The sequence below is a fragment of the Pogoniulus pusillus genome, chromosome 9, assembly GCF_015220805.1.
Source record: "Pogoniulus pusillus isolate bPogPus1 chromosome 9, bPogPus1.pri, whole genome shotgun sequence".
Classification (NCBI taxonomy): domain Eukaryota; kingdom Metazoa; phylum Chordata; class Aves; order Piciformes; family Lybiidae; genus Pogoniulus; species Pogoniulus pusillus.
The window spans coordinates 11,994,858-12,008,375 of record NC_087272.1 but is presented as its reverse complement, the minus strand read 5'-3'; the positions used below and the strand labels follow the sequence as shown (position 1 = coordinate 12,008,375).

General features: G+C 46.2%; 1 protein-coding gene across 24 annotated transcripts in view; it reads left to right on the top strand.

Moving 5' to 3' along the window:
- Nucleotides 1-13,518, top strand: part of ADGRL3 (adhesion G protein-coupled receptor L3) — a 667,301-nt gene that overhangs the window by 516,539 nt on the left and 137,244 nt on the right. For all 24 annotated transcript variants that reach the window (XM_064148540.1, XM_064148545.1, XM_064148522.1 and 21 more), the window contains one exon: nt 12,729-13,034. In XM_064148540.1, the coding sequence (XP_064004610.1) occupies nt 12,729-13,034 (306 nt within the window). The remainder of the gene's footprint in view (nt 1-12,728; nt 13,035-13,518) is intronic.

Sequence of the window (13,518 nt, the reverse complement as noted above, 5' to 3'; positions counted from 1 at the left end):
GCTGGAAGAGGACACAGCTTTGTAGCCCTGTGTTGTTGCAGTAGTTTTATCCTGTACTTTAATAGCTGGAAGTGTAGAAAGTTCTCTGATGTGCTTCATGTTCAGGTGCAAATTGCCCAACTGCCATTTTAATTTTTCTCTTGGGTTTCTCTTGTGCTTATGAGGCTTCATTTTGAGTCCTGGGTTCAGTTTTGGGCTCCTCGCTACAGAAAGGACATGGAGGTTGTGGAGTGGGTCCAGAGATGGGCAACAAAGCTGGTGAAGGGTCTGGAGAAAAAGGCTGGTAAGGAGCAGTTGTTAACCCTGGAGGCTGAGGGGAGACCTTTCCCTCTACAAAACCCAGAAAGGAGGTTGGAGCCAGGCAGGTGTTGATCTCTTCTCCTTAGTAATGAGGGACAAGAAGAAATTGATACAGATTGAACCAGGGAAGGTTTCGATTGGATCTTAGAATAATCTTGTTGACTGGAAGGATTCTTAAAGACTGAAATGAGCCCTTTAGGGAGATGGCTGAATCCCCATCTCTAGAGGTGTTTCAAAGAGACAGAGACATGGTGGTGAGGGACATGGTTTAGCACCAGATTTGGTAGTTAAGTAATGGTTAGTCTTTTCCAACCAACGTGATTCTGTTTTGATGAATGTCACAGCCACATTCAGCCAGACAGCAGGTGCATTTGTAAAGATACGTGCACTGGACTAGGTCAGACAAGAGTCCCTTCTCTCCCCCCTCTTTTTGTCACATGTAGAACATATGCAACCGTTTGAGGTTTTTTAAACTTGGAAGAGACATGATTCTGTTGTCCCAGATATCAGATTTATGCTTTGCAGTGGCATCAAGTATTTGATTTTATGGATATGTGTGTGTATGGTTGAAAGGTGAGGAGATGAAACAGCTTTAAAACAGCTAAAGGATTCACTCTTTTTCTTCTGTCTTATCCTATCTGCTTCTTTTACCAATTTCCAAGTTACTCAGATTCTGCTCATGCTCATGGGGATCTACAATGCCTTTGTTGGTAGCCCAAGTGGATCAGGTGCAGTTTAAGCTTCCAGGCCAAAAGTACATTATGGAAAATACCTATTCTGGCACAGCAGCACTTGGATGTTCCTCTCTGCATTTGGTGCCTCTGGTAAGACCTCACCTGGAGTACTGCACCCTTCTCTGAGCCCTCAAAACAGGAAGGACATAAACCTCATGGAGCATGTCCAGGGAGAGCCACAAAGATGACTGGGGGGCTGGAATACCTTCCCTACAAGGACCAGTGGAGGGACCTGGGGGTTTTCAGCCTGGAGAAGACTTAGGAGAGACCTAATAGAGGCCTTGCAGTACCTGAAGTAGCCTGTAAGAAGGCTGCAGGGAGAATGTTTCCAAAGGCCTGCAGTTATAGGTCAAGGAGCAGTGGTTTGAAATGAGAGAAAAGCAGATTTAGACTGGATGTTAGGAAAATGTTCTGCACCATGAGGCTGCTGGAACACTGCAACAGGTTGCCCGGGGAGGTAGTTGAGGCCCCATGCCTGGAAATACTCAAGGTTAGGCTCAACAAGACTCTGAGCAACATGATCTAACGGAGGATGTCCCTGCTGACTACAGGGGATTTGGACTAGATGACCTTTAGACATCCCTTCCAGCCCAAATCATTCTAGAGTTACCGATTCTATGTTCTGGATCAGTAATTCCCATGGACATGTCAACTTTAGTGCTTGGCCTGCTGTAAACCCACATGCCAAATCTGAGGAGGCAGGCATACAACTTCCACATAAAATATATGGCTTTGCAGCACTGCTACTCACTTTCTTGTGGATTTTTTTCAGTACCTCTCTTTTCTGGAGGCTCAATTGAAAGTCCTGCAAGGTCAAGGGATATATTTCTCTGCTTCACAAGAAAAAAATCCTGCTTACATTGCAATCTGCTGGTCTGACCTAGCCATTAACAAGAATAATCTGAAAGCTGACAGGTGTAAAGCTAGAAACCGCTGTTAAAGGTTTTTCCACCTTAGGCTTATGTATTGTCATCTTTTCATCAACCTTGGGTAAAAGTTTGAAGCTATGTCTTGGTCCAAGCTGACTGTAGGAGAGCTGGTAGCTGTTAATGGTACAGAGTCAAACAAGTTAGATTAAACCTCCTTTTCTGATTTTAGGGTGCTGTTCCTTCCTGTCTCACAGCTTTCTGCTGTGACTTTTCAACTGAGCTGACTAGCATTGGTAATACCTCCACCATTGGAGCCTTCAGGCTGCAGATTTTTGCCATTTCCTTGAGATCCTAAGGCACATGAATGCATTTTCAACATGACTACTAACACCTGAGCATCCTCCCTCAAAGAAGCATACTCTCCAGGGCACAGGTCTAGAGAATAAGGAGCATTTGAAGGAACGGAGATTGTTTAGTCTGGAGAAGAGGAGACTGAAGGGAGACCTCATCTCTCTACAACTCCCTGAAAGGAGATTGGAGTGAGGCAGAGGTTGGTTTCTTCTCCCTGGTATCAGGTGATAGAATGAGTGTAAATGATCTGAAATTTTACCAGAGTGGGGTTAGGTCAGAGATTAGGAAAAATTTCTTTGCTACAAGAGTAGTCAGGCATTGGAACAGGCTGCCCAGGGAGGTGGTGAGGTCGTTGTCCCTGTAAATGTTCAAGAGATGTTTGGATATAGGACTCTGGGACCTGGTTTAGTGACCATGGTGGTGTTAGATTGAAGGCTGGATGTGATCATCTTTCAGCTCTTTTCCAATCAAAATAATTCCATGATTCTATGCTTGTACTCGAGGCTTATTGAGATATCAGCACAGATTTCATAGTGTAACAACTTGCCTGTGTTCAAAAGTGACAAAGTCTACTGTAAAAATGGGAGATCCTTGAAATAGATGCCCACTTCATTGAACTTCAAGATGCTCTGCATGATGGAGACTTTACTTATTTGTTATAAATCTGCTTTGCTGCAGCAAATGTATTTTTCATCATACTAATGCCTCTCTCATTGCTCAAACCCTCTGCAGAACTGCAGATATCTATAAAACAAATTTAGACACCAGTCCTGCAGTTCAGTATTGTTTAGGCAGACCCCTGAGACAATGGAGACACAATTATTAGAGAAGAGCCTGACAAAATATTGATATTCCTACAGAAGTAATAAAGAGTTTGGGAATGGAGCTAAACAGTGGTGTATGGTTTGTTGGGGAAACTGTTTGATTTCTGGAAGCAGATGAATATTGTTGTTCTTACAGTGGAGTTTGGTCTTCTTCTTGGCATTGATTTTCAGGAATTATCTTGGAGAGAAGAAGGCTCAGTGGAAGCCTTATAGAGGTCTTTTGGTACCTGAAGAGGGATACAGCAGAGCTGAGAATGGACTTTTTACAATGGCTTGTAGTGACAGAATGAGGAGTGGTGGCTTTGAGCTAGAAGAGGGGAGATTTAGACTGGAGAGTAGGAAGCAATTCTTTGCAGTGAGGGTGGTGAGACAGTGGAACAAGTTGCCCAGGGAGGTTGTTGTGTTTGCAGTTAAAAAATGGGCATCGGGGCTGATTCAGAAGCCTGACAATGGCACATGAAACTAGGAAGGACCTAAAATTCTACGTCTCAAAGTAGCTGGGATCAAGAGATGGTGTATGTTGTGTAAGGGAAGATGCAAATTAAATGCAAAAAGTAGATGTTGTGACTTTACTCTTTCAAACCAGACAACAGGAAGCAGGACCAGGCAACTCTTCCCCTACATTTCTTGCACTCATGCTGTGGGGACAGGGAGCAGGTTTCTTGTAGTTCCAGTGCATTACCTCCATGGGTTTGGTTGTACTAGGCCCTCTTCCTCAAGATAACAGCATCCCACAACGAGGTTTTAATTATTAATATGAAGATCACAGGAGTGTAACTGGGAAGCACCAAATGACTGAGAACTGAAGATTCTAATCTGTCCCTTTGAAAGACATTCATTTTCAGGTACTTTTTTTTTTTTTTTTTAATTTACAGTATTTGAACCACTTCACAAATTGGAAAGCAATGATCCAGCTATTTCACAGGCAGATTATGATATCTTTTAAAGAGTCCCAGGCATTTATCTGAATACAATTGGCCACCTTGCTTAGTAACATCTGATTGGAGATATTACACACACAGATGAACACTGACTGTCTGAAGATTATACTTTTCTCTTATTAACCTTATGTTTGTAGCTTGCAACTGAAGCAATGTTTTGGATAGTGGTATAACCTGAATGCCTTTCGCCCTTGGAAAGGCTCATCATGTTGATTGGATAGATCAGAAAATACTAGGGCATGAATAGTCATTTTATGATTGCTCCATTTGCTTCCATTCATCATAAATGCAAAGGTGAAGAACTGCTGGAGAAGGACCAGCTCCATCTGGCACTGCCTATGCAGAGTGTGTGCAAGTTGTTCAGTTAAAGACAGAGAATTGGAAACAAAAAGCAGGAAACTCACCTTAGATGAAGATACCAGAAGCCATGTCCTGGGCTTGATTAAAAGCAGTGTGGTCAGCAGGACAAGGGATGTGGTTCCTCTGTGGTCCTTCTCACAGGTAAATAGTGATAGAACAAGAAGGAATGGCCTCAAGGTGTGGCTGGGTAGGTTTGGACTAGATATTAGGAAAGAATTTTCACAGCATGAGTGGTCAGGCAGTAGAATGTGCTGCCCAGGGAGGTGGTGAAGTCACCAACCCTGGATGTGTTTAAATGTCGTTTGGATGTGATGCTTGGGGATATGGTTTAAGGTGAACCTTGTAGAGTAGAGATATCAGTTGGATTTGTGATTCTGAGGGTCTTTTCCAACGTGAATATTTCTGTGATTCTGCCTCTCTGCTATATCACTATACCCCACCTGGAGTACTATGTCCAGTTGTGATGCCCTCAGCATAAGGAGGACATGGAACTGTTGGTGTAGGTCCAGAGAAGGCCATGAAGATTATTAGAGGGCTGGAGAACCTCGCCCAGGGGACAGCCTAAGAGAGTCAGGACTGTTCAACCTGGAGAAGAGAAGGATCCAGGCAGACCTTAGAGCAGTCTTCCAGTACCTGAAGGGGGCTGCACAAGAGCTGTAAAGGGACTTTTTGCAAGGGCTTGTAGTGACAGATTGAGGGGCAATTGCTTTGAGCTGGAAGAGAGGAGATGTAGACTGGAGATTAGGAAGAAATTATTCAGAGTTAGGATGGTGAGGCACTGAAACAGATTGCCCAAGGAGGTTGTGGATTCCCCCTCCCCAGAGGTGTTCAAGGCCTGGGCCTTGAGCAACATGGTCTAGTTGAAGATGTTCCCTGACAGTGGTGATGGAGTTGGAACTGAATGATCTTGAAAGTCCTTTCCAACCCAAACCATTCTATACCACTATACTTACATGAACATCTGAAATAGCAGACATGAAGGATGCTCTCTCTTGAGAGAAGGGCCATTCCCTTGCAGGCCAAACCTTTCTGCAGTTTTTAATCTTTCTTATTCATCAAGGGATCAGTTTTTGTGCCTGAGGCTACCCTGCTCACATGTGACTATACTGCTGGGCTGGGGCAGCTGCTGCAATGGATGTGAGCCAGATGTTGAGTTCCCTGTACTTGGGGGGAGAAGACATGGTGCAAGACATGGTGTAAACTCAGCTGCTACACTGCACTTTGATCTGGAATCACTTAACATATTGGTTTGTTGTTTGTTTGGAAGGTTTTGCTTGTCTGCTTTTTGATTGTTTGGTTTCATTCATTCGGTTGGTCAGCTTTCCCTTCATTTGCTTGGTCAGTTTTTCCCTTCCTCTGAATCTCAATTTGATCATTTAACATTAAATGACAAAGGAGGAGGGCAAAGTGTGCAAAATCATTGTAACAGCCTCAAGTCCAGTCTATCTGCTCCACCTCTTTCTTACTGCATAACCTTCAGCAAGACAATTAAGACATTCAAAGCAGCCACCAGATGGGATCAATTTCCAACAGGAAAAAAAAAAACCCAAAACTGTCTACCAAAGCTGTTTTGAATCCAAACGTTACATTTCTGACAATGACCAACTGTTCATTATACCTCCTGCATCACTACGGAAAGGCTGTTGTGTCAATAACATTCAGGCTCTTGCTGCAAACTTCCAGGTTTTGCCTGGGAAAAAAAAAAAGCTAAAGCAGCAGCCTGGCTTGTTCATAGCTTCAGACAATGGTTTAGGTTGGAAGTGACCTTGAAGATCATCTACTTCCAACCAATCTGTCATGGGCAGAGACACCTCCCACTAGACCAGGTTGCTCAAGGCCTCTCCAACCCAGCCTTGAACATCTCTAGGAAGGTGACATCCACAACCTCCCTGTGCAATTTGTTCCAGTGTCTCACTACCCCCACTGAAAGAATTTCTTCCTAATCTCTAGTCTAAATCTCCCCTTATCAAGTTCAAAGCTATTGCCCATCACCACAACAAGCCCTTGTCAAAAGTCCCTTCCCAGCTCTCCTGTAGCCCACTTCAGGTACTGGAAGGTTGCTCTAGGATCTCCCTGGAGCCTTTTCTCCTGCAGGCTGAACAGTCCCAGTTACCTCAGTCTGTCCTCACAGGGGAGGTTCTACAGCCCTCTGATGATCTTTGGGGCCTCCTCTTGTCCCATTCTAGCATCTCCATGTCTCTCTTATGCTGGGGGCCCCAGAGGCTGAGGCAGTGCTGCAGATGGTGTCTCAGGAGAGCAGAGCAGAGGAACAGAATCTCCTCCCTGTCCTGCTGCTCTCACTGCTGCCTTCTGGGCTGCCAGCGACCTTTAGTAGCTCATGGTGAGTTTTTCATCAACTGACATCTCCAAATCCTTTCCCTCAAGGCTGGTCTTGAGCTGCTTCTCTCCCAGCCTATATTTTTGCTTGAGGCCCAACCCAGGTGTAGGAATTTGCATTTGGTCTTGTTGAACTCCCTGAGTTTTTGCTGAAATATCAACTGTTAGGCTTTTGTGGGATACTTTTTGTGTGTGCATGGGAGTGCTTAGTACTTTTTCTGCCTCCTAACAGCTCTTAATGTCAGGTCCTTAATTTAATTGTCAAAGGTGCTTTCGTTCTGTTCCTGTCTGGCCCACTCTTCTCCAAGACATTACTGAGTGCCACTTCAAAAATGTATCTTCAGAGACGTGAGGAAATGCTTTAACTGCCATTGGCACAGGAGTGCTACCTACAGGCACACACAGCAATACCAGAAAGTAGTACAGCATATGAGCAGCAGCTCTTGTCTTCACCCTGGACCTCTTCTATGACCAGACAGTTCCTAAAGCTTTGTCTCTGCTTTCCCTAACCAGGACAAGCTGGTGAGAGGCTTGGAACACAAACCCTATGAGGAGAGGCTGAGGGAGCTGGGGGTGTTTAGCCTGGAGAAGAGGAGGCTCAGGGGGGACCTCACTGCTGTCTACAACTACCTGAAGGGAGGCTGTAGCCAGGTGGGGGTTGGTCTCTTCTGCCAGGCAACCAGCAACAGAACAAGGGGACACAGTCTCAAGTTGTGCCAGGGCAGGTCTAGGCTGGATGTTAGGAGGAAGTTTTTCACAGAGAGAGTGATTGGCATTGGAATGGGCTGCCCAGGGAGGCGGTGGAGTCACCATCCCTGGAGGTGTTCAAGAGAAGACTGGATGAGGCACTTAGTGCCATGGTCTGGTTGACTGGATAGGGCTGGGTGCTAGGTTGGCCTGGATGATCTTGGAGGTCTCTCCCAGCCTGGCTGGTTCTATGATTCTATTTACAGTCTCATAGAATCTTTAAGGCTGGAGAAGACCTCTGAGACCATTCAGTGCAACCAGGCACCCAACACCACTGTGCCCACTAGACCATGCCCCTGAGTGCCACATCTGCACTTTTCTGTGACCTCCTTGTGAAGAGGCCAAGAGCTGCCCAGGGCTGGGTGAGAGGCAACTGCCTGCTCTGGGGAGCCAGACTGAGGCTGCTGCACAGGCACTGGAGCTCTGAAGGGAGCTGCCCAGGGCTGGGTGAGAGGCGACTCTGCCTGCTCTGGGGGAGCCAGACTGAGGCTGCTGCACAGGGACTGGAGCTCTGAAGGGAGCTGCCCAGGGCTGGGTGAGAGGCAACTCTGCCTGCTCTGGGGGAGCCAGAGTGAGGCTGCTGCACAGGGACTGGAGCTTGGAAGGGAGATTCTGTTTGCAGGGGCACACATGCAAAGGGCAATCAGGTAGAAAGGACACATCCACAGGCCAAGCCAGGTCTGTGGGACTGAACCCATCTGGGATCCTCCACCCTTCTGCTCTCGGCAGGCCTAGGAGTAGGCCAGAACTGCGCCCCCGACCTTAGGCCTGCAAGGCCTGGGCAGGCCGCGTGAGGCAGCTGGGAGTGCCCTGCAGGCTGGGAGCCTCCTGCCCCACACAGCACAGGGGACAGGGAGGGAGCTGCACCTCCTGCAGCAGGTGTGAGGGGAGGAGAGGCAGGAAGGAGGAGAGGGGAAGATATCAGCTAGGCATTGCCTCATGAGCTACAATAGCAGAAAATGGACTAGAGTAACCGTATTACAGTATCCTGGGACACCCAGGTCTGGCCCCTGGGATGGGACTTGGTCTCTGCAGGTTTTTTTAAGGGAACCTGGAGCCCCTCAAACTGCCACAGGCTGCAAGATGTAAAGCGCGAGCGGTTCTTTCAGCATCAAGCTGTAAATGCTCTTCAAAGTGCAGATGGACAGCGCTCACAGATGGCTTCAGTTTGCGCCAGGGGAGGTTTAGTTTGGATATGAGGAAAATGTCTCTCAGGAGTGGTGGGGTGTTGGAGTAAACTGCCCAGGGAGGTGGTGGAGTCACCATCCCCAGAGGTGTTCCAGAAATGTGTGGCCATAGCGCTTCAGGATATGCTTTAATGGCCGTGGTGGTGTTGGGTTGTTGGTTGGAGTTGATGATCTTCGAGGACTTTTCCAGCCAAAACAATTCAGTGATCCTATGATCTAATAGAGAGTAGATCAAGATTCATTACAAATGGACTGATCTAATAGGTTTAAAATGTCAAAAGCTATTTTTCAGACAGTCTAGCTTCAAATTGGTCCAGTTCTCAAACAAATGGTGAGATGTGGTTGCAGTTATTTTGAATTTCTGGACTTGAACATCACATCTGCCTAATTTTTTTTCAACCTACATAGTATTTCACCCAGGGTGGGGGAAAGAAAACAAGCACACAATCTCTTCTGAAGGGCACACCAGCTGCATGTTATTACTGAATGTATGGAGTGAACTTGTAACCTCCTAAGCAATCTCTGTCCCCTGGCGTGACTTGCTTCCATTAGAGCCAGTGGTACAGATCTTAGGCACTGTCTTCCAACCTGAATCCTTCAAACTCGATTAAAAAGAAGCCCAGTAGGAGTTCTTCAGGATCCCATTGTTAGAGGAATCACTTTTGATTTCAATAACAGGTGCTGTCAGCATTTCATTCAGCCCCTGTTAGAGAGCAGATACGAGAGCACTATGCTTACCACTTCAAGAGATTTCCTACATGCTTTGACTGCCAGCTTTGTATTTCTTCTTTTTATTTTTGCCTTTTAATTAAACCATGTCTATGTTTCATCCATGCAAACTGCAACACAGCTTCTATGCAGAGCCAGCACATGTGTGACTGTTCAGAGTGGCAAATTGTTTTTCCTATCCGCTTGGTAATGATGTATCATAGAATCCTAGACTGGTTTGTGTTGGATGGGACCTTGAAGATCATCTGGTTCCAACACACAGGCAGGGACAGCTTCCACTAGACCAAATTGCTCAAGGCCTTGTCTAACCTGGACTTGAATTCCTTCAGTGAGAGGACATCCACAGTCTCTCTGGGCAGTGTTCCAGAGAAATTAGAATTTCTTCCTAATCTCCACTCTAAATCTCCTCTTTTCCAATTCAAAGGTATTACTTCTTCTCCTGTTACTACAAGCCCTTGTGAAGAGTTCCTCCCTAACTCTCCTGTAGGAGAGTCTCCTCTTCCAGTACCCCTTCAGGTACTGGAAGGCTGCTCAAAGGTGTCACCAGAGCCTTCTCTCCTCCAGGATGAACAGCCCCAATTTCCAGAGCCTGTCCCCACAGGGAAGTTCTCCAACCTTCTGATTATCTTTATGGACTCCTTTGGACCCCCTCCAACAATTTCATGTCTGTCTTATGCTGGAGGCAACAGAATTGGCTGCAGTACACCAGGGGACATCTCACCAGAGCAGAGGAGAAGAATCACCTCTCATCCTGCTGGTCATACTGCTTTTGATACTACATAGGAAGGAGAAAGAAGAGCTACATATCTGTGCATCATTCATATGATTTTCTGGGGGTTCCTGCAGTTGTGTTGCTGAAGACAATATACCATGTTGACCATCACATATCTAACCACTTCTTCCTAGTAATGTTTTTTGTAAACTTTGTCAGTCTCAGTCAATAAAGCTCCAACAGCAAACACAACTCAAACTCCTCTAAAAGCGAGGTGTGAAGCTTCACATTCACACACAGTTCTGGATCAGCTTCCCCAAAAAATAATGTGTGTGAGATCAGGAGAGGGCTGGCCATGTGTTTTATGTGAGGTCTTACTGGCTTTCACCTGCAGGAGAAATCCCACTGTAGATCTTTCCTACCCTCAAGCAGGGACTGCTCTTATCCTCCCAAAGTGTTGAGCCCTCTGGATTATTTGTATCTGAGTTTCTTGAGCGTTGCACCAGCTGCAGTGCAGGGAGCAGTTATGGACTCTTGGCCACCAGCACTGCTGCACATCTGCTTAAGCATCACACTCAGGAACACAAAAGTCAGTGGATAGTTAAGTCATCATGGTTTGTTTTGATCTCACACGTGAAACTTGGAGTGCAGCTTCTCCTTCCACCTGTGTGAGCAAACGCTGGCTCATAGCACATAGCTGCCAGGCTAAACCTCTGGGTTGTAACCCTCAGGGCAAAGCTTGACATGTCTTGTGTTATCTGTTACCTAGCCAGAAAATCTTGTCTGCAATTTCTACTTAAGGAGCACCCAGCTCATGGGACAGAAAATGTGTGACATCTCTTGAAAAGTATTTCAGATATGGAGTGTGCTGGTAATGGGCTGGCTACATAGCAGCCAAAAGAGGAAATAGAGAGGAAAAGTAGCTTGGTAGTGATCACAAATAGCTGTGCTGGCAATCAGAAGTACTTCTGTGACAAGGAAAGACTAGTCAGAGAAGACTTCTGGAAGAGTAGTCTCTTCTGGAAGAGCAGTCTCTCATGTCTGGGAGCACCAGGAAGAAATGAGCAGAGCAGAAGCTAAGATGATGTGGTTTAATGGCCATGGTGGTGTTAGGTTGATGGTTAGACTTGATGATCTCGGAGGTCTTTTCTAACTGAAATAATTCTATGATTCTGTGGCATGTGTGTGGAATTTTCCTGGTGGTCTTAGGTCAGTTATGCACTTGTCGTGTTAGGCCAGAAAAGGGAAAATAAGGAAATGGGAGAAAAATAAAAATAAATTATAGACACTTAATATTTTCCCTATGATTAAATCCCTTTCATGATTTTCTTTCTGCCAAGCAATTTTTTTTCCTCCAGAGCCCTGAGCTTGATGTAAAGATTGAAAAATAAAAGCAAATAAAAAAGTCAACAACTTCTTGCTAGTCAGTGTGCCAGGAGTGAAGAGAGGCACCTTTGGGAATTGCAAGGACTCCCCTGTGGTTGCTGGAAATGTTTTGGTGCTTATGTAATAGCTGCAGCTCTAGTCTGAATGATGACGAAACTTAGTCTTGTGTTGTTAGTGCCAGTTCTCCAGATAGAACCATGGAATCATAGAATGGTAGGGCTTGGAAGGGACCTCTGGAGATCATTGAATTCAGCCTTCTTGCCAAAGCAGGATCACCTTGGGCAGATCACACGGAAACACATCCAGATGGGTCTTGAAGGTTTGCAGAGAAGGAAACTCCACAAACTCTCTGGGCAGCCTTCTCCAGGCCTCCAGCACCCTCACAGCAAAGCTTTTCATCACGTTGAGATGAACTTCCTGTGTTCCAGTTTTTAGCCATTGCTCTTTGTCTTGTCACAGGACACCATTGAAAAGAGCCTGTCCCCTTCTTCTTGACACCCACCCTTCAGATAATTGTAGACATTGATAAGATGTCCTCTCAACCTTCTTTCCAAACTGAACAGCCCCAGGTCTCTCAGTCTTCCTTCATCAGAGAGATGTTCCAAGTCCTTTCCTCATCCTTGTAGCTTCCATTGGATACTCTCTAGCACATCCCTGTCTGTCTTGAAATGGGGAGCACACAACTGGACATAATATTCCAGATGTGGTCTCAGCAGGGCAGAGGAGAGGGGGAGGAGAACCTCCCTTGAGGTGTGAGGCAAGATGAAAGGCTTGCACTAAGAGCAGCCTTGAGGTCATCCCTCTGTGCACTGCTCTTTTGTGAAGGGATCTGAGGTTCGAGGTGGGGTTTTTATTACACTGTGGAAAATGTTCTTTTGTCCAAACCTGGTGGGTCTTCAACAACACTAAAAAATCAACAGCCATTCTGCACTAGGTGTTCTTCTAATAGATGGAAAATAAGATTTTTGCATTAAAATGACAAGAAGAGAAATGGTGAGGGCATACAACGGTGCTTTATTTTCACTGGATGCTAGTTCTTGTGGAAATCAGTTGTGCTCCAGTGGTCCCTATCCCCTTGTGTGCTTTACATGCTGTGTGCTCCAGCTTCTCTTTGAAAGGTGGCTGTGCAGCAAGCCTTAGATTAGCTATTGCTCCAGCTACACCTCACAGACAGCTGCAGAGCAGGACATTCTCAAGAGTCTGAGTCTCTTTTTACCTTCTTTGCTTTAATCAGCTCTGTCTTTGTTTCAGGGATATCTACATCAGGAGCTCTGGGGCCAGGAAGCACTACTGCCAGCACCACGCCACGGGTGGCTACCAGCAGTACCAGCCGCACCACCACCACCTCGGCTTCGGGCAGAAGGAACAGGAGCACCAGCACACCATCACCCATGGCTGATGTTCCAGATGAAATGACCACACACCTCCCACCTGTCTCCTCCCAGCTGCCACCAGCTGGCTTGGAGAGCTGTGAGCCCATGGAAGCCCGCGATATTATGTGGTCTCGGACTCGACAGGGACAGGTAGCAAAGCAGCCATGTCCCTTGGGCTCAATAGGTGAGTTGAGGGGTGGGAGGACATGGAGAGCCTTCTCTTGCTGTGGGATGTTGTAAGAGTACAACCAGGTGGAACACATCAGTGGAGCATGCTGATGACTTCTGTTAGGTCTATATTGCCTTGGTGAGGTATGGCAAGCAGCTGGCCAGGGATAAAGACCCACAGAAACACAGAATCATGGAATGGTAGGGTTTGGAAGGAACATTCTGAGGTTGTCTAGTCCAACTTCCCCATGCTAGAGCAGGTTTTTCTAGATCAGACTGTACAGGAATCCAGGATTTGACAGATTTTAGAATAGAATAGAATGGAATAGAATCAATCAGGCTGGAAGAGACCTCCAAGATCATCCAGTCCAACCTAGCACCCAGCCCTATCCAGTCAACTAGACCATGGCACTAAGTGCCTCATCCAGGCTTTTCTTGAACACCTCCAGGGACAGCAGCTCCACCACCTCCCTGGGTAGCCCATTCCAATGCCAATCACT